We start from the raw sequence: 19,961 nt of genomic DNA on the forward strand, positions 1-19,961 counted from the left end.
CAAAAAAAAAAGTTACAGCGTCGATGGCCTTGTGTGTCTTCCTCCAGGTGTCTGTTTGCCTAACAACCGTTGTTGTGGTAACGATCTGACTAAGCAGATGAGTGAAACTGTGATCCATCAGTAAAGACTACAGCTGCTACAAGACCACCTAATGTGGTACACTGAGCGTGCCAGCTGTACGCTCTGCACAGTCTGCATTACTGGACCTTACTGGCTCTGAATCTGAGAGCGTTTGTAATGGAAACTCCCCCAAAACCACGTTTATTAAAGATTGTCTCACCATGCAGATCGCTTTGGTTTTATGAGCCCAGGATCATCATCACAAACCAGGGGAGGTGGGCTTTTGTTTATAATGTTCACGGTATTAAAATGGCACAGTAAAGACCTCAGCAGCACATCTTTCCACAGAAGCCTCGAATAATCCACATATGACCTTCTTAATGATTCCTGAAAACTGATAAAAGAAAAGATGCTCTGTTAAGTTTCGCTGAACTGCCCTTGTAAAATTGTTTCTATGAGCTTGCTCTTTTTTTGATATTAGTTATGTCTTCAGGCTTGTTCAGATCATTCAAAAGAATCTGTGGGACAGTGTGAGAAGTATTCATCTCAGACTGTCTCACAGGCATACAAACGGTGGATCATGGTTACGAGAATGCCGACTTTCTATAATAAGACAGTGGTGCGAATACATGTGCGTTTCTACCTACGCACTGCCACGTGAGTTTCATTTCTAACCACAGGGCTTTACAGCCTGATTTTCTTTTTTCTCAAGCCACCAAAGAGGTTCAAAGTGCAATGCAGCAGGTAATTTATTAAACTTTACTCTCCTCTTATATGTTCAGGAAACTCATCTGGGACCTTCTTTCTCCACACCCACTGTACACACACACACACACACACATACACGCACACCCTTCAGCTGTGTTGCATGGATGAAATTAAAACAAACATGGACAGGGGAGTAAACTTTTCTAAATACTGACTTAATAAAAAACACTTCTAGTGAAAACAACCGCAGAGACCTGAGGGCCAGCGGATCTTTGTGTCAGCCTGTGCAGCTGCAGCGCAGATGAAGCTGGCTGTAAGCTCTGGCGTTCATGCCCCGGGCTGTGTTCCACCTCTGTCTGCGTGATCTTTTACGTCTTTGAGAAAGGCGGCTTGTAGCTGCTGTCCACAGTTCACGTAAGGCCCGCTGTCAGGATCAGACCTGAGGGAAATAAATCTGCTTCACAGGGAAATTAATCAGAGTCAGCTCACCTTATAAGTTGTTGGTTTGACTAATGCTGACTTTCTGATGGAATTTAAACCCAAATTAAGTTTGTGGACATCCTGAACTGGTGTGTGAAGGTTTGAGACATTTTGCGGTGTGAAAGAAGGGAATAAATTGTTTGCCCTGACAAAAATAAGAGAAACAGTCGGACTGAGGCTTAAGAAAAAATTAAATTCTGTTCAGATCCAAGTTTGCACAGACTTGCCCCGAGCGACAAAGCTCTTGCCAGCTCCTCATAAACATGCTGTTTCTGAGATTAAGTTCTGGTCCTCCCAAGATTTTCTCTTTCCCATTTTAAACCTGCAGACGTCCGTCATCCTAGACTCATGGCGAGTTTTTAAGAGAGACGGCTTACTGAGGGAGAAACACCAGTTTAATCTTCTGTTTTAAAGTCATCTGTATTCAAAGGCGGCATTCAGCTGCGTGTCTTCCACTGGTTTTCTGCACAGTTGCTCTATTTGATGTCAGGAGTTAAACTCTTGCTCAAAGTTTAACGAACAGTTATTTTAAATTGAGATAAACACAGACCACCTAGAGGAGGTATCTGTGTGGTGGGCTGAATTAGAATTTTCTGCCAAAAAGAGCTTGCTGTTCTGAGTCAAATCAGACCGTGTTTCCGCCTCCACTGACCCCCTACTGCATGCTAATGCAATCTATGCGATCTTGAGCAAGACAAAAAAGCTCTGGGATACAGGGAGTATTGTATTCGGCGGTTGCCTTGAAATGATCCAACATGTGGACAAAAACTGATTTTAAAACAATAGAAAGAACCAAGATGAGGAACCTACACACTAAAACTCCTGGTAGAGTTTTTCTCCTTGGAAAGAACAGACACTTTTGCCTGGTTTGGACCCTTGTCCTTTCTTCAGTGATGAATCATCTACAGGCTACTTTGTTCTTTAATCATTAGGCCTACAAAACATTAGAGAACAGTATAAATGTTCATCAGTTTCCTAGAACCAATAATAATACCAGCTCATAAGTATGTAGATATTCCAGTTTTATTCTCTTTTAAGGATCTGCACTCTGTGTGTTTCCAATCGTCTGCTGTCCAGTTTTGTTGAGCCTGTGTGAACTGAGAACTGCTGCTTCCTGGATATTTTCTGTTGTTCAGACCATTCTCTGTAAAAGAGATGGTTGTGTGGGAAAATCCAAGTAGATTAGCAGTTTCTGAAATACTCAGAGCAGCGCGTCTGGCACCAACAACCATGCCATGTTCAAAGTTACTTAAATTACCTTTCTTCCCCATTCTGATGCTAAGTTTGGACTTCACAGGTCGTGTTGATCATGTCTGCAGGTGTAAATCCACTGCATTGCTGTTTAGAGATTTTTAATGAGCAGTTGAAAAGGTGTACCTAATTAAGTGGCTTGTAAGTGCATACTGGCTTCAGTTTTCCCCAAATAGCTCTCTGGATCTTTCTAGACTTCCTCCCTTGTTTCCATATATATTCTTTTAATAATCAAATCACCTTCTATATTATACATTCGTGTCTCTCACTTCCCCTTTTGTTCCTTTCTGTTTGTCACCTCATTCCTTTGTTTATCTATCCATTTTTATTTTTCAGTGGAAAATTAATTTGACTCTTTACTCATCGGGCTTGGCATACTGTGATATAAACGTATTCCTTAAAGAATTTAGAGTTAGTGTTAATGTTGTGCGTATTGGCAACTTTTCTATATTGGATCTGAAGTGAGATATCACTAAATTTGCTGTGCGAAGGTCTCAGCCACACTTCTGAGAAATCACACATTCCACTCTCTGGTCTGTCACTTGTCCCTGAGGTTTGGCAGCCTCCCACCCGGAGGACGTTTGACACCGGTTGATGATTAGTTTGAAGGCAGCTGTCTGCAGCCCTGCTCCTTGAGAAAACAGTGTTGCGCAACATGTTACGACCGTGTCATCCACCCCCTCTGGAGCCACGGGGAAACGGTCAGCATTTTTGTCGTGAGAGGGATGGGATTGATTTGGAGGGAGACATCATAAGGGCTTACATACTCACACTTTGATTTTGAACAACCTGTTTCCTTAGCAACTGATCGCCCCGCAGACCTTTGGGGATAGCATGTGTGTTTCTTTTATTTTAGAAGTTGGCTCTTTATGGCTAGGAGATGTTTTATATTGCGTTTGGACAGTGCCGTGACTTTGTATGCCTGGACACCTGCACGTTCGCACCATGAATGCACACATTTGTATTCATTGATAACTCCCACAGTTAACTAATTTAATCAAGGCACTTTGATTTTCCTTTGTAAGCCCAATGTGCTCTTGCAGCGAGCAAGCACGATGATTCTCACACAGATCCACAGATAATTATAATTCTTTCTCAGATGATTAGTGTTACTGAGAAAAATTTGATTTGGGAAAAAAATGTGATGATACACAAGAAAATGGTGAGGGGGTGACAATATTATCAGGGATGAAACCACATTTTCCTGGTTTTAGGGCTGTTTTGGAATTCTGTCTTTTACTAGAGACGGGCGTATGTGTTACCATCCTGCATGCGGTGCTCTTATAAAGGTTTGCCATGAAATTACCACAAATGGGCCTTAACAAAGCCGGATATAGAGCGTGGTTGTTTCTGGTGATGTGCTGCGAAGGCTGTGAGGGCATCCTGTCGGTCTGTGTCAGTTTGTATCGAGCTGATTTGTGCACTGCAGAGGGATGATGTTTTTCTTAATTGCGAGTTTTAATCTGAAGCTCTGGGAACACAGAGTAACTAAAGCAGAGCGTGACGCGACAGTTTCCTGCCACAGGCGGCAAGAAAGAGCACTTATCTACAGTCCAGCTGTTTTTCCCCCTTTTAGATACCTCCATTGTACCTGTCATCGACCCCGTGAGGTTTTTGTGTCTCTAATTTTCTCTCTGAGTGAGGGACACCCAAGGATCAGGAGCTGCTATTGATCTGCCAGCAAGCACTTGGCTTGTTCATTATCAGTTTTCCTTGGCGAAGAAAAACATGAGGGGGCTCTCATTTCGTTTAGATGCCCTTGTGAAGCGGAAGGGGAGGTGGAGAATGAAAACAAGTTAGACGTGAAGCGAGAGCGAGAGAGAGCGAAAGCAGATTGCCAACGAGAGCCTCCGAGTGGGAGGCAGCATAAGTTGGTTCGAGGAAAATTTAACAACAGAGGACAGGAGGCTGAGGCAGTGTCTCCTCTGTGCTTGTTTGACCTGCTATTAACCTGAGTGTACTTGGCAGAGACGGCAGCACTGCTGTCTGATGTATCCTTCAGCAATGGCCAGCTAAGACTACCTGTAGTGCAACTTGGCATAATTAAACTGAGCAGAGTGGAGTTAAATGTGACAAAACCCTGACTCATTCATCAATATGACTGATGCCTCTTATATGTTGGGTTGGCAGCAGGGAGTAGAGAGAAACCTTTCCAACTGAGCTGAACAGAAGAGCTCTAATATGGCTTTAATTTAATAGATGCTTAATAATGGAGTTTAAAGTTTAAACTCTCTTCTGATTAGTGGAAGAACAAATGAATTATTTTTCAGTAAGCACAGTCCTAAGCACTGATGTAAGACCATTTCTTGGAATAGCTATACTGTGGAGCTGACTAACGGACAGGTGATATCATAATGACCTTCGAGTACTTATGTGACTTCATTTTCTGGAACCTTTGTCTAATGCGTAACTGCAAAACATTTGCAATTAATTAGCTCAATTTGCTTATCTCAGCAGTGGCTTTGGGTTTATTTGCATTAGATCGATTGCTGCAGATTTGCACTAACATCTGTGCGTGGGCTTTCTCTCCCAGAGCGTCCAGTGAATGCGGACCAGCAGGAGCGGACCTTGCTGAAAGGCGTGTTCAGCGTCAGGAAGGGCAAGACTCAGCTGCACAAGTGGGCCGAGCGGCAGGTCATTCTCTGTGGCACCTGTTTGATCGTGGCCTCTGTGAAAGACAGCCTCACCGGGAAGATGCACATCCTGCCCCTGGTGGGGGGAAAGGTGAGAGTTCAGGGTTTAGAGCTTTGACAGCCTGAAAGGGTGGTAAGCTTTCACTTTCTCCAGGGTGGAGGACATGCTCCAAGCTGTGCCATAACACTCTTCAACAACACAGCTGGGTTGGTCGTCTGGATAAAGTTAAAAAGATGACATGCCTGCAGAACCGTGTCATGAAAAGTTCTCAGCCAACAGAGAATGCAAGATCCTCTTACTCAAAGATTAGCAAAGCTGCACACTAAAGCGCAAAATACATAAAAAATCGGTGTGTTTGTGTTTGAGCTGATAAAACTTCAGTGGCACACTCTGTATCTCCACGTGAAACCATAGACTGTATATAAAAGATGGAAATCATCGGTTGGCAGCTTGGTGGTTTGAAACTGCAAATGTAGAGCGAGTGGTGGCTCGGCTCGAAAAACCGAAGGACACTGCACACTTTTCAGTCACACACCTGCTACTGTGTATTCCTTCTGAACTTTTAATAATGTCTTTGTTACGGACGCTAAGACCCTAAACTCACCAGAAAAAAAAAGTTTTTCCTGAGGTTGGCATCAAGTGAGCAAAAAAGGGTCATTTTCCTATAAGCCTCTACACAACCAGGCATAATTTGGAAATCTTAGTATCTCCCCCTGTTGGCCATTAGAAGGAATGCAGGATTTAAAGGACTTCCACATTGGCAAGTTTTAGATCTTGAATGAATTCTCTACTAGCATAGCAGAATCAGTGTTGCTCTTGGAGTTGCATTGTGGCTAATGTGTATCCCAGGTTTTCTTTTTATTTTCTTTTTCCAGTTGTGCTGAATGAGTCCACTAGTGTCACAGAAATACAGAGTTAAATGCTTTTGCGCTATCGCTGCAGTCTTTGTGGCCTCCAGCTAATGTTTTATCCAAGTTGACCAGATTTAAACATGTTATCTAAGGTTTTTTTTGGAAATGTCAAAATCAGAATCACTGAATGTAGCAGACAAAAACACACTAGAAGAAACAAACACAAAATCACCACAAATTAAATATGTCTGTTCAGTGTTCCTGATCTCATCTCTGTGTTGTCTTTGTGTCGAGGTGGAGGAGGTGAAGCGGAGGCAGCACTGTCTGATGTTCAGCTCAGCCGGGTCTCAGGCCCAGACATACTTTGTCAACTTTGACACACTTGCAGACTATCAGCGATGGCACCGGCAGGCGTCAAAGGTAAGTCAAAGGCGAGCGCGTCTCACTATCTGTACATTAAACATTCACTAGCTGGGACCACATCCTCACTTTAGGTTTGACGGCATTTCTAGTAGGTAATGGCAGATGGCGTGAACATGAATTGAGGCTGCGGTTTGGGGAAGACCTCAGATGGGACTGGCGGGCCTTGCAGAGGAGAGGGAGGGTGGGAAAATGAGAACAAATGGGGAAAGGGGGGGTCATATGTAGATATATAGAACCAGAAGGGGCATGTGTGTAGGTGGTCCCACTCTTGAAATACAGATTAATTATCTCCTGTGTTTTTTTTAAACTTAAATCAGAATGTCTGTGAGTCAGATGATGTGAAATGAATGTATTTTTGTATTTGTGTGATATACAATAAATCTATGGGCCTTTCAGAGACTTCTAAGAGCTCTTCAAAAAGAAAATCATTGTCTCTGCACTGCGCAGATTGCTTTGCCTCTAATATCCTAATTAATGTCTGTTGTGCTGCGGCTCCTTCTTGGAGCTGAACAGCCTCTGTGAGAGCCTCCACAGAGGCTGAGCCAACATACAATTAGCCATGGAAGGAGAAAGCCAACAGAAATAAAGAAAATCCAATTAGCTGCAGATTCATGCTAAGTCCAAGATCTCTTTCTTTCACGGTGGTATGGATTACTGGGTTAGACGAGCCTGTTAGCGAACTGTATTTTAGCTGAGTATTAGACTAGAGGTTTCTATGGAGACTGCAGTTGATGGCCGATGAAGGTTTTTGGTGGATTTGGGCCGACGTTTATCCTACATCGCTTAAATCAGAAGCCTGTGTACGAGGCTAACGGTCAGGGAGTGCATTTTTGCTTTCTTAATTAGCACTTCTGGATATCTTGGAAGTCAGACTGTAAAAAAAAAGCATTTGCATTTTACAACAATCACATTAACAATGAAAATTCAGTGTTTGTCAGATGTTAATTGCTGCAAAAGAAACTCACATCATCTTAGGCACTTCGATTGTTGAGCGTTTAGCTATTTGAAGAACATTTCTTTATATTTTGGTTCCAAAGAGACAGACTTTCTTCTAATTTTTTACAAATCGTCTTAAGCAATAGCCCTCCAGGCTTTATGTATGTATGTATATATATCAAATAAAATATCAAAACTGATAACATAGCAGCTAAAATGCAGTTTTAGTCACTCAAAAGTAATGTCCAAGTCTGTGGAGATTTTAATCAAGTCCAGCCTGACTGGACTAGATATTTCTCAAGAAATGGCTTTTACTTTTATAGATGCCATTAACACATTTTACAGAATCTCAATGAAATATTAAACTGTGATGTTGTAACTCAAGCTGTGATCGGCTGTGCTAGTGGCCCAAGTGCTCCAGTTTCTCAGCTTTGCAGGAAACTTTGTGTCACGTTGATTAAGGACTGAACTACCCATCATACCTAAACTGACATATCTTTGCTGTGTTTCATCATTTCAGTGTTGAATTACAAAGCAAATAATTCAAAACAGCAAAATCTGTCCCGACCTTCCAATTCGATCTCAGAGTGTCGCATCACTGATTTATTTTTTTTTTTGAAGGAACAGAGGGCATCTGTCCTGTGAGTTGTTTTGTGGGAGAAGAGCAGTTTCGTCTTTATCAGCCAGTGACGTGATGCCATGCTTGACTGAGCAGCCATCCCATTTTCTGCGTAGCTGCACAGTGTGCAGCTCTGGAGCTAATGGGGGAGATGATTGTCAGAGTAGACTGACTTAGCACTGCTACATAGCCTGGACTGATGGCCAGCATGTAAACTATAGTCTCCCAGGTCTGTGAGGGGAAAAAAAAATCCAGTGACAAACAGCAGTAAAATCCCAACTCTAGATGCAATCACACCCTCCCTGGTGCTTAAAATTTATGTGGAAAAAGTTTCACAACAGCACTGCAAACTGGACAGGATCACAAGGCGTCAGCAACTCTATAAAATCACTGTCATGTGAGCAGGTAGAATGTAGGAGTCAGCAAATGGAACTAAACTCAAAATCAGAGCTTCGTTGCAAAAAAGGCAAATACAAAACTAAACAATAACAGGACATAATGAGAACTGACAGGCAGAAGATTTCACCTACAATGAGGGAGAAGCAAACAATGTGTACAGAGGAGGGTGATTCAGAGAAGTGGACGCACATGGGAACATAGCTGAACTGAATCATAACTAACGAGACAGGGAAGGCAAACCTGAACCGTCTCTCACGCAGGACTGGTGACTATCAAAATAAAACAGGAAGAAACACACACTAAGACTCAGACTAGGACACATAATCAGACATTAACAGTAAGGGATAAACACGGGGACAGGACAAGTATTAATTAGACAAGACAGGGAATGCAGACAAAACGCAGTGAGATCAGACAGACACGGGAATGTGACCGGGGAGACAGAAAGGATAACAAAACACAGAGACATGACTGGGACAGACAGGGCATGAAAGGGGCACTCACATAATGAAGAAATAGAAATAACAAACTCGGATGCACTAGAGAATGAAAATTTCAGGGCTAACTATTACAAAACTTGAATATAAACAATTCATAAATTTAAAGGAACGGGTAAAGAATCAAGAACAAACTCAAACCTCACACACACACGCATGACGATCAGTTTCCTGAAAAAAAGAAAAGAAAAGAAAGACAACCATGATGATGGTAAGCTTAAAGACAGGGCTGTTATATAGACAGCATAAGCCAGAGGTGTCAATTGTAAGGCCTTGGCACCAGTATCTGAATTGCTTTGGAAAATGTCTCCCAGACCTCCCCCATGGACATTTATATTACACCAACTAAGTAAGAGATAAGTAATGGAAAAGATTTAAATGACAGAAAAGTTGTTGTTTTTTTCTCTTTTTTAAATTTGTTTGTTTTTATTACAGTGTGTCCAAAGTTAGAAAGAAAAAAACAGAAACTGACATTTTTTGCTAAGTTTTATAGAACCTACAGGACAGTCTCGGCATCGAGCTCCCAGAACTTTTCTGTAATTATTCACAATTATTTCTTATAGTTAAAGCCCAAACAGTCATGCTGACAGATTACTTTCTTCATTTACTAGCGCAGTGTCTTCCTATTGTGTAGAAAAACGACATGCTGTTGTAATTACGTGACTTTTTTAATACTAAGATAACCCTAGGATTAAATTTGCAGTTAAACATCTGTACAGTGACAGAACGGGGAGTTTCACTGGTCTGTGGGCTGTGTTTGCCCCGTGATATAAAGACATTTTGACATCCAATGCATAAGCTGTACCTAACATACTGCAAATCATCATGCTTTTGGTTAATAAGATCAGACTTTAACTGGTTATTCTGTTACTGTTTTAACTGTTGCTTTCCTAGAAACTTCTTGTACTGGAATGTGGGAAACTATCTGAGTTAATTCTTGATGAGGCAGCTCGGTAGTGCCGATACGGAAGTCAGTGGAACTCAGTTTTTGTCATATATCATAAAGCTGAGCACAACTCACTACTTGACCCTTGACTTTTAAATAGACGACAAACACGTAGCTAATATGTTGTTCTAAAATGAATCATCAGATGTGAGCTCGTAGCTCTCATTTTTAGAAATGTTGCCTGACAGTTGTAGCTGTGGTTGCACCATGTCATGCTTATTTTAATGTAAAAATATTCGACATAGCCAAGTTTGCATGTAAGAGTGATGCTTTAGGTACATGAATTGTAACTCGGTGTTAACTCAGTCTGCTTGTGTCTGCATGCGTGTTTAGGTGGTGTCTCAGACGGTAAGCCTAGTGGACTTGTCCTGCTACAGTCTGGAAGCAGTGCCTGAATATCTGTTTTACAGTCAGGACATTACCCATCTCAACTTGCGACACAACTTCATGAGCCTGCAGGGACCTGGAGGCCTGCTCAACCTCCCCAGGTAACCACATGAAATCAAATGAAACATCTTTGCAAGAAAGAGATGGTATTACATCGTCCTGTGGCTGGAGAGCACGCTATCATATCCGTATGGTGCTAAGTATCTGTCTCGCTGAACTATGCCTTGGCCACTGCATTGAATCCCCAGTGCTTGTTATTTTGATGGCCGGGGCTTTGGAAAGCTTTTATCAGTAAAACCTTTTAAACTTGACAGTCGCCGTCCCTTCGTTACTTTTTAGGATGGAAATTAGTTATTTAATAATATCACAAAATATTTTGTTGTTTGTTCACTAATTATGTGCTTTATTAGATAGTCTCTTTAAAATTTTAATAATAATTCATTGATTACTATGTTTTTCACTCTAGTTATTTTCCAGTTAGTCTGCTGTTTCAGTGTTACTGTGAGCATATGTTGCACATCTCTTTGTTATCACACATTTAATGATCCCCACTCATTTATGTCATATCTGTGGCTCCGTATGTGTGGCTTTCATTACATAGGGCATGAATTTAGGTGTATGTCCTTGCTCCTTGGAGCTGAGCCTGTTTAAACAAGCTGAGGTCATTAGCACATTGCTATAAATTGTGACTCAACCCGCTTTAGTTTCTGTTGAATGCCTGGTTGAATGGGTGTTAGTGTACTGAATGCATGCTGTTATAAAAAGATTCTTTTCTGCAGCTTATTAAGAAGACTGGTTTCTCTTTCACTGCTCTTCTTGATGTTGTCTTTAGAATAAAGTTGGTGAGCAATTGTGGTGGACAGGCTGACAGATGAGGTCAGGCAGGAGTCTCTGAGGACTATGATGTTCGCAGACGTAACTACAGAGAGCAGGTGGAAGAGAGCCCGGAGAGGTGGAGTTAAGCTCTGAAGAGAAGAGGAATGAAAGTCAATAGACACAAGACAGAATACATGTGTGAGAGAGATGGGGTCAAAGATCCAAAGCTATGGACAGTACAGAAGAGAGGAAAAGAAGTAACTGCAGGCAGGGTGGAGTGGGTGGAGACGAGCGTCAGATGTGATTAGTGACAGAAGGATAGTAGCAAGAGTGAAAAGGATGATGTACAACGCCGTAGTGACACCTGCTGTGATATACAGTTTAGAAGCTGTTGCACAGATGGAGGTGGAGTTGAAGATGGCAGAGATTGGAAACGAATTAATCAGAGGGAAAGCTTAGGTTGAAAAGTTTCAAGATGGAGTTAAAGAGTCAATCCTGAGATTGTTTGGACATGTGCAGAGGATGGATAGTGGATACACTGGACAAAGGAAACTGAAGATGGAGCTGCCAGGCAGGAGGAAAAGCAGAAGAGCACAGAGGAAGTTCATGAATGTAGTGAAGAAGGACATTCAGAGGGTTGGTGTGATAGGAGAGGACGCTAGGGATAAGGTGAGATAGCGCTAGACGATCTGCTGTAGCAAGCCTTAAAGGCGGCAGCCGAAAGAAGAAGGAGAAGAATATTACATGTGAATAATGTTGTGACTCATGACAACACTCCCAGCATCTGGGGTGCAAAATGGGAGGTGAAAATTAGTAATCAAGATAGAATTTCTAGTTGTGACCACAGGGTGTGATTATATGTTTTAATCAACAAATGCACATGAAGAGAGAAATGAAAATCACATTTATGTGTTGTATGCAAAGCAGGCCTGGCCACTCTAAACTGAGATATCAACTGTTAATATCAGGGAAGTGATAGGAGCGATTTAAATACATATATGTGTGTGTGTGTATTTAAATCACTCCTATCAGTTATGAATACTGTTCTTTGTTGCCTGAAACAGGCATAACATGGTGAAGCCTGAAGCAGCATTACAAAATATTACAGAACTCCTACCGTGCAGCACACGTCCAACAATGTTCACCAGACTATTGAGAAGTGCTGTTCAGCCTCTGCTGGAGGGTGGACAACATGGATTTAAACTATTTTTACTGCTCTTTCACCACAGTGTGCTGAACCAGTCATCCACTGAAGGCAACAACGATGACAAAAGCAGAACCACAAATAAACATTTACCTCTCGTACTTTAACTTGCATGATTTGATCGCTGTTTTGTTCCAGACATAAAGCCCATCTGTGTTCTTTTTTATATCGACCAGTTTAAACTTTTTTGAGAGCAGTATGTCTGTGATACATGACAGTGGTGAATTCAAACACAGTTTGATGGCCTTGATGGTGTTCATTCCTGATATACTTTTTTTTTTTTTTTGCAAATGCAGATAATGTAAATCGTAAACAAAGTGAGCCCGTAGACTTCACATTCAGTTTTTTCTTTTGTCAGGTTTTCTCAGCTGAAGAGCCTGAACTTATCTCATAACCGTCTGGGTGTGTTCCCCGAGTGTGTGTGCGAGATCCTCACCCTAACTGAACTCAACCTCTCCTGTAACAGTCTCCACGCCATCCCTCTACAGATAGGCAACCTTCAAAGGTTTGGCACACGTCAATTGCACACAGTGCGTACATTGCATAGGTACACTTTGTTGAGATATCAGTTGATAGCAGCACAGACAAAAGATGTTAGAAATGTCAGTTAGATGCCAGAGTTGCAAAATAAATAAAAGGCGCATTAAATTATATTTTTCGAAAAGGATGCAATAATTATTTTTTGCCAGTCGCCATTGTGGTTTGTACTTTTAATCCACTATACACATAATGAGGGAATAAGGGAGTTGAAAAGGACAGAACATTTTGTTATGCACTCTGATAAAATAAAGCTAAATCATGCAGCATTTCCTAGGTCGCTGTGCAATAGATAATGGCTACAAATACAAATTGTTGTGAGCAGATATTTTGTCCGCTCTCTAAAGTAAAAGAAAGCAAAGGACTGTTTTGTCCCTTTCTTTCTCTTAGCCTGCAGACGCTGTCTTTGGATGGAAACCACCTCAGCTCCCTGCCTGATGAGATGGGTGGCCTGTTTCAGCTCAACAGCCTGGGGCTTTCCTTTAACAGCTTCTCTCACGTCCCTGCTGTGCTGGAGAGATTGAGTGTAGTTGACAAGCTGGCTATGGCTGGGAACAGAGTGGAGAGTCTGGATTTGTGCACTCTGGTCAGAATGAGCCACCTGAAAAACATTGACCTCCGGTAAGAGGCCAGTGAGGAACAAACAGCTCTCAGCATCTGCGCTTCCCTTTGACTCATTCCACTCTGTCATATCCTTCTCTGCTTGGTCTTCTGCTCAGCCATATGTTATTGAATAGAATAATGCTGGATCAGGATATAATATTTAAAAGGATCCTACTAATGACTGTCATTCTTTCAGTGCCTACAAAGAGAGGTGGCAGGTGGAGAATAATTCTGTGCTGCCAATTAGCTACAAGTTCCTCTTTTGTCTCTTTCTCCATTAAATGTCCTGAACTTCAGCCAGGGCTGCATTCACCTAAGCCTTACCTATTTCTTTAACAAATGTTCATAGATGGCACATTTCCTCTGAATAAATGCAGTGTCCAATTTAACACCAGGGAGCTGTCCAGAATTGTACTTTTCACTGCACTGCAGCACTAAACGTTTTTAGACGTGCAGTGCCCTGAAGAAAATATTTGCTCCCTCCCTGATTTCTTAGTTGTTTTGCATACGTGTCATATTTCATTAATACACAAATTAACCTGAGTAAATGCAAAATGTAGTTTTTAAATTAAGATTTTCGTTATTAGGGGAAACAAGCCAAACAAACCTACTCGACCTTATGTCAAACATTAATTGCCCCCTAAACCTAATAACTGGTTGTGCCACTCTTGGCAGCAAGAACTGCAGCCAAGCATTTGCAGTAGGTGGCAATTAATCTTTCATATTGCTGTACAGGAATTTTGGTCCGCTCTTCTTTGCAGAATTGTTTTAATTCAGCCACACTGAAGGCTTTTTGATCACAGCCGGCCTTTTTACGGTCCTGTAAAAGCATCTCAATCACATTTAAATGATCTCAAACAGACTTTGACTAGACCACTCCACCAATCCTTGATTTTCTTTCTTTTTTTGAGTCATTCAGAGTTAGAGTTGCAACCACCACCATGTTTCACTGTTGGTATGATGTTCTTTTTTATAAAATGCTGTTGTGGCATGGTGGTTAATCTAGTAGGGTAGATAGGATAGAGGAGGACAAACACACAGATTAGAGTACCTGTAACTGTTGCAGAACATGATCAAAGCTGCCTGGGTTATCGCAAAAAAATTCCCTGGTGCCTGATATCACGCTCAGAGAAAAGGCAAAGGAGCAACCTGGATCGGCAGGGAGAGAGAGGGAGAGAGACAGAGAGTGTTGGAGCAGGGAGAGTAACCCATCTGGTTACACTGTGAGAAGTTTTATGCCAAATGTAACGGGACTCAAACCTTCCAAAAAGTTCCACTTTTCTCTCATTAGTCCACAGAATATTTTTCCAACGTCTTGGGGATCATCAAGATGTTTTTTGACAAATGTGAGACCAAAGACCGAATCTTTGTGTAGTTTTTAGGTGGCAGTTTTGCCCAGTCCCTTTCTTATTGTTTAAGCGTGGACTCTGACCTTAACCGAAGCAAGTGCCACCTGCAGTTCTGTAGATGGCTCTTTCGTGACCACCTGGATGGGTCGTCGATATGCAAATTTTGGTAGGCCGGCCACTCCTGAAAAGGTTTATCTCTCTTTCAAGTTTTCTCTATTTGTGGATAATCGCTCTTACTGTGGTTCACTGGAATCCCAAACCCTTAAAAATGGCTTTAAAGCACATTCCAGACTGATAAATGTCACTGACTTGTATCTAAGCTGTATTTTTACATCATGGTATGATATGTTGCTTTTTAAGGTGTTTTAGGCTACTACTTCTCAGACAGGAAGTCTGAAATCAAGAAATCACTCTATTGAAGAAAAATCTTTTGAAAAAATCATGTTAATCACACTTAATTCATGATTCAGTGCTTGTTAGTTTTCACAGAGGGTGAGGTAGGTTTGGATAGTTTTTTCCCCTTAATATCTGAAATCTTAATTCAAAAACTGCACTTTGTATTTACTTGCGTTATGTTTATCTGATATTACAATTTGTTTGATGATCTGAAACATGTAGGTGTGGCAAATATTAAAAAACTAAGCAATAAGGAAGGGGGGGGGGGGGGTACTTTTCATGACACTGTACCTGTACTGTGAATGTGAGAACGCAAATCATCAACATAGTTGGATCTGACATTAAGTGGCCTTTAACCTGCCAGCTCCCTATCACATGGCTGACTGAGCCTGCGCGAGGCTAGCACAGGAAATTGTCCAATAAATTTAAGCGAGTGAGTGGGTGTCATGTGTCCTACCTCCTGCGTGCTCTATCCTGGAAGCGCAGTTCATTTCCAGCAGGATGCATTTGAAGTAAACTATCTCCTGCTGTGTGATATACTGTAGTATGTGAGTAAGGGAAAATATGTCTGTGAAGGTTCTCAGTCATCCAGGTCATCGTAGTCTTTGCAAGCTCTTTTGACTGAGTAAGGGAAACTTCTGACAGTGTCCTGAATTGATTATCCTGACATTGTTCCACTCTGTATATGCCAGCCTCTAAGCAGTTCACAAATAAACAATATGTCATATGGAGGGACGGCAAAGAGAGGACCTGACTGCAAGATGCAGAGCCTGACGAGGCAGAAAACAAAATGAGCCTTTATTGACCAAAATCAAAAACATGAAAACACAAAGTCCAGAGGAATAAAAAAATAAATAAAAAGAATATGGAAAGATATAAGGCACAAGAGACTGACAAAGGGCAAAGAGAAAAACACAACTATATGAAAACAGAGGGATGATTATACAAGGCAGCACAGTGAGAAAGAACTCTGCACCGTACAAGTAGTGGGGTGTCTTGCTCAAGGGGACCTCCATGGCTGGTAAACTGGGATAAAAAAACATGCTAATTTTTCTTGTGGTGCGAAGATTAAGCTGGCAACCATTCCTCCAACCACAGCAAGATAATTTCTCAACCTTGTGAGTTAAGTTGTGGTGTGCAGGCTATATTTATAAGGACCAAGGTGCAGCTGTGGTGAATTTATGCTGGCAGCTCTCATGAAAGATGGATGAGCTACTAAAGAGCATGTATCTGAGTACAGTGATGTACCGTGCACTCCTGAAATCAGAATGTATTTCCTTTTCGTTTCACTATGTGAGGAAGGTGTTTTTAAACGTATTACCGGCATCAAAGGTTGTGATATGATATTTTAAAAGATAAACTGATTTGGGACAGCCCTAAAAATCATGCCGCTTGCATACAAAATCCTTTTTTCTGTGCTCTGTTCTCTCTGTTAAATATAGGCTGAATGGATTGCGGTGGGTGAAAAGTGAGAATCTAGAGGTAGTGAGCCAGGTGACCCAGCTGGACCTGCGGGACAACTGCTTAGAATCGCTAGACCTCGGCTCTGTGTGCAACCTGGAGACTCTGCACTGCCAACGCAACCAGCTGGGGACACTCACACTCAGCGGTTTCACACTGCGCATGCTTCATGCCAGCAGCAACCGTGAGTCAAATAGAGCGTCAAGTAGCTGCTATTAATGCATCACTGGCTATTTGTCTGTATGTTCCTGCCCTTCCCTCCACTGTTACATGCATCATGTAAGTGCACGTAGGAATGGTCCAGATGTTTGGTTGATGATTGCTGCCTTTATCTGCCTACAGGCCTTACAACAGTCAACATCTATCCAGTCCCTAACCAGCTGACGCACATGGACCTATCACAGTGAGTTCTGGCTGGGAATAAGAAGTGGCTACAGAGACGCTGATGTCTAAAAATAGTATCTTTGTCTTTGTGCTCATTAATCTAGTTCTGCTCAGTGTTTATGTGGTTGTAAATCAACATGAATACTGAAATAGATCATTATCACCCAACAACCTCCAAACATATTCTGTGTACTTATATAACTGTTAAAGGATTTGGAGTTACAATATTTATGGAAAATTTATGGGACTTGGAGGAATTGTAATCATCGCTTTGGTTTATTTTTTATCATGTCGGCAAAGGCAGCTGAAGCCCCTTTGCAGCATATTCTCATCCTTTCAGCTGTTAGAGTCACTTTGCCTGTAGGGATTAAATAATAGCTGGACAGATAAATGAGTAAAAGATGCGCAAATCTGAGAAATCTCTTTTAAGGTCACGAACCTTTCAAACTTTGAAATAGGCCAGTGGTTAAATAAGCTGTCTTGTGTTTTTGCCAGTGTGAGAAACATCTGCACAATTTCTTTCTACCAAACATCTATCCCCAACTGCACGCGCTAATTGTTTTTGTTAAAGTACAGATCATTTGCAGGGCTAAATAGCCCTGGAGAATATCGGTTTGGCCTGACCAACTGCTCAGTTCGTGTGTGTGTTTCTGTGTGTGTGTGTGTTGAGACAGGAACCTCTTGGAGTATCTTCCAGACTGGGTGTGTGACTGCAGAAAAATTGAGATGCTGGACATTACACGTAACCTCCTGTCGGAGCTTCCTTCCAGGTTATGAACCTTTTTTAAACATTTTTGCACAAATTGAATTTATTCCGCCTGTCGTTTAATAAACAGCTGCCTAAAATCCTTAATAATGAGATATGATTTTAAACATTCTTTCTAACTACTCGCATGAATGCCAGCTGGTGCAGATAAAGACCATTTTTTACAGTAGTGAAAATGTGGTGTGAGGTTTTCTTGTGTCTGTGTGTTTTGGCTGCAACATTAAAACGTGGCCATCTTATAGTGCCTGGCTCAGAGTACCCTCATTCACTGCCAGGCTCTAGTATTTGTATCAGACAACAGTGAATGAATCAGAAAAGACTTTTGAAAACTGGATGCTGCTCCCCTGTCTTTTGTACGCACTCATAACTTTGTTGCTGGTATCTGGGGGAAAAGCGATTGTGCTAGTTTGTATGGGCAGGTAAACTGTAGGTCAGTAGGTCACTGATAGATTGGTGAGGGCTACCCACCACCCGCAAAGTTTCATAAGTGCTTTTTCTTGTCCTGATCTTGCTCTGTGATGTGTCTTCTGGCCTCCAGCAGACTGCTTAACAGCTTGAGTTTGAGGAAGCTGCTGACGGGATACAATCGCTTGCAAAGAGTGCCTGAACTCCTTGACCATGTCCCTCTGGAAGCCCTGGACCTCCAGCACAACATGCTAGCTGAGCTTCCAGAGAGTCTGTTTCTGAAGGCCTTAAAGTAAGTCTGAATCGCTGTACTCTCTCCTTCTTTTTTCAGTGGCCTTTTTGACTTTTTCGTGTTATCATTTGTGTCCTTTATCAGCTGGCTCGCCTGCTTCGAAACTTTTATTGGCAGTGACTTCCCTGTTGTGTTGCAGTGGACAGTCATTGTACTACAGCTCATTGTTTTGGGAATGAAGTGGAGATTATAGGAAGAGATTGTGGTCAAGATCAGTGGAGCATTCCACACCATAACTGGAGATTCATTTTCTCTCCTGTTTCCTGTGTGGTAAATCTTTTAACACCCATTAGCAGTTCAAATGGTCTAATGCACTTTACTGTCTCTATTGCCGAGATGTAATGGGAGTGACTACTTTGTGCATTATGTGTTTCCTGAGAGCGATGTTAGGAGGGTTATTTTTATTCCAAATAAAATAGGTTACAGAATACTAGCTACCCATCTGAAAAATGCAATGTAATGTAACCGTTTATTCAAAACATGTACTGTAATGTAACTTGTTAAATTTAATGATCTTTTTTTATTACTTAGCTACTTACTTATTACTTACTTAATTTTTGATACCATGGTGTAGTGGCTAACATATTTGACTTACACAAAAAAGATCCCTGTTATGGGACCAGAGCCTCAGGGGATCACAAACTACTGGACTCCTGGTACTGGTCCCAAGCCTGGATTAATGGGAGGGGTGTGTTTTGAAGGGCATCCAGTGTAAAATCTGTAACAGATCAAACTGACGATCTGCTGTGGCCGTCCCTTGGGAAATAAAGGAGAAGATGGCCTAATCTTTCTTTATTGCTTTATTAAATGTTATGAACTGGGCAATAAAGAAATTACTCTGTAGGCTGTAGGTGTTTCTTCAGGTTTGGTAGAATGATAGAAATTTGATTGCTGGTAAACAAACTTTAGCGTATAAAGTTATGTTTTTATCCCTTAGCCATAAATGACCGATGGGGTATTGTCACCACCCTCCCGGGCAGGCGGTGCGGACACCCAAGTTTGTCCATGCCATAACTCGAGAACGAGGCGACTTAGAATTTTGAAATTCATAGGTGTGTCTGCTTAAAATGTCACACAAGTTCAGGTAAACTTTCTGAAATTACCAAGGATTTTCTAATTTATAGCATAATAATCTACTAGGAGGCTGACAGGTAGCACTGGCAGCCTCCAGTATTTTATTTTTGTAAAAGTTCAGAATGAAAGCAGCACTGAAAATCGATAACAAAGTAACAGAGGTGGCCCAAATGTATAGAACAACTCCTTGTAAGCCATCGTACCTTTTATGGGTTTTTTCTCCAGCTACTTAGTGACCCAGAATATCCAGAAATACGCAACCAGGTCAAAAAGAGTCACATTTTAGCTTATCCATCCCATTTGTTGTACTCTGAGCACGTGCTCATTAAGAAGGTAAAGGGTTTTGATGCAGTAGTCTCCAGATCCAAGACGATTTTCTCCTATGGAGACAACCTTAACCTCACGGATGTTACTCATTTGTAATTAAAAGCATTTTAAACAGTGTATATAGTTTAATTAGGTTTCTCAGTAACTAACTGAACA

At 41.5% G+C, this 19,961-nt stretch overlaps 1 protein-coding gene across 3 annotated transcripts in view; it reads left to right on the forward strand.

The window, feature by feature from the left end:
* Positions 1–19,961, forward strand: part of phlpp2 (PH domain and leucine rich repeat protein phosphatase 2) — a 37,733-nt gene that overhangs the window by 13,276 nt on the left and 4,496 nt on the right. For 2 of the 3 annotated variants that reach the window (XM_085376251.1, XM_085376328.1), the window contains exons 4-12: positions 5,033–5,223; positions 6,279–6,404; positions 10,138–10,292; positions 12,570–12,716; positions 13,139–13,369; positions 16,539–16,741; positions 16,900–16,960; positions 17,616–17,711; positions 18,249–18,404. In XM_085376251.1, the coding sequence (XP_085232377.1) occupies positions 5,033–5,223; positions 6,279–6,404; positions 10,138–10,292; positions 12,570–12,716; positions 13,139–13,369; positions 16,539–16,741; positions 16,900–16,960; positions 17,616–17,711; positions 18,249–18,404 (1,366 nt within the window). Of the gene's footprint in view, positions 1–5,032; positions 5,224–6,278; positions 6,405–10,137; positions 10,293–12,569; positions 12,717–13,138; positions 13,370–16,538; positions 16,742–16,899; positions 16,961–17,615; positions 17,712–18,245; positions 18,405–19,961 lie in introns of all 3 variants that reach the window. The other variant, XM_085376176.1, reaches the window with a different exon arrangement.

The sequence above is a fragment of the Diplotaxodon limnothrissa genome, linkage group LG1 (assembly GCF_057381915.1).
Source record: "Diplotaxodon limnothrissa isolate DT_005_m linkage group LG1, D_limnothrissa_male_GT1.1, whole genome shotgun sequence".
Lineage (NCBI taxonomy): Eukaryota > Metazoa > Chordata > Actinopteri > Cichliformes > Cichlidae > Diplotaxodon > Diplotaxodon limnothrissa.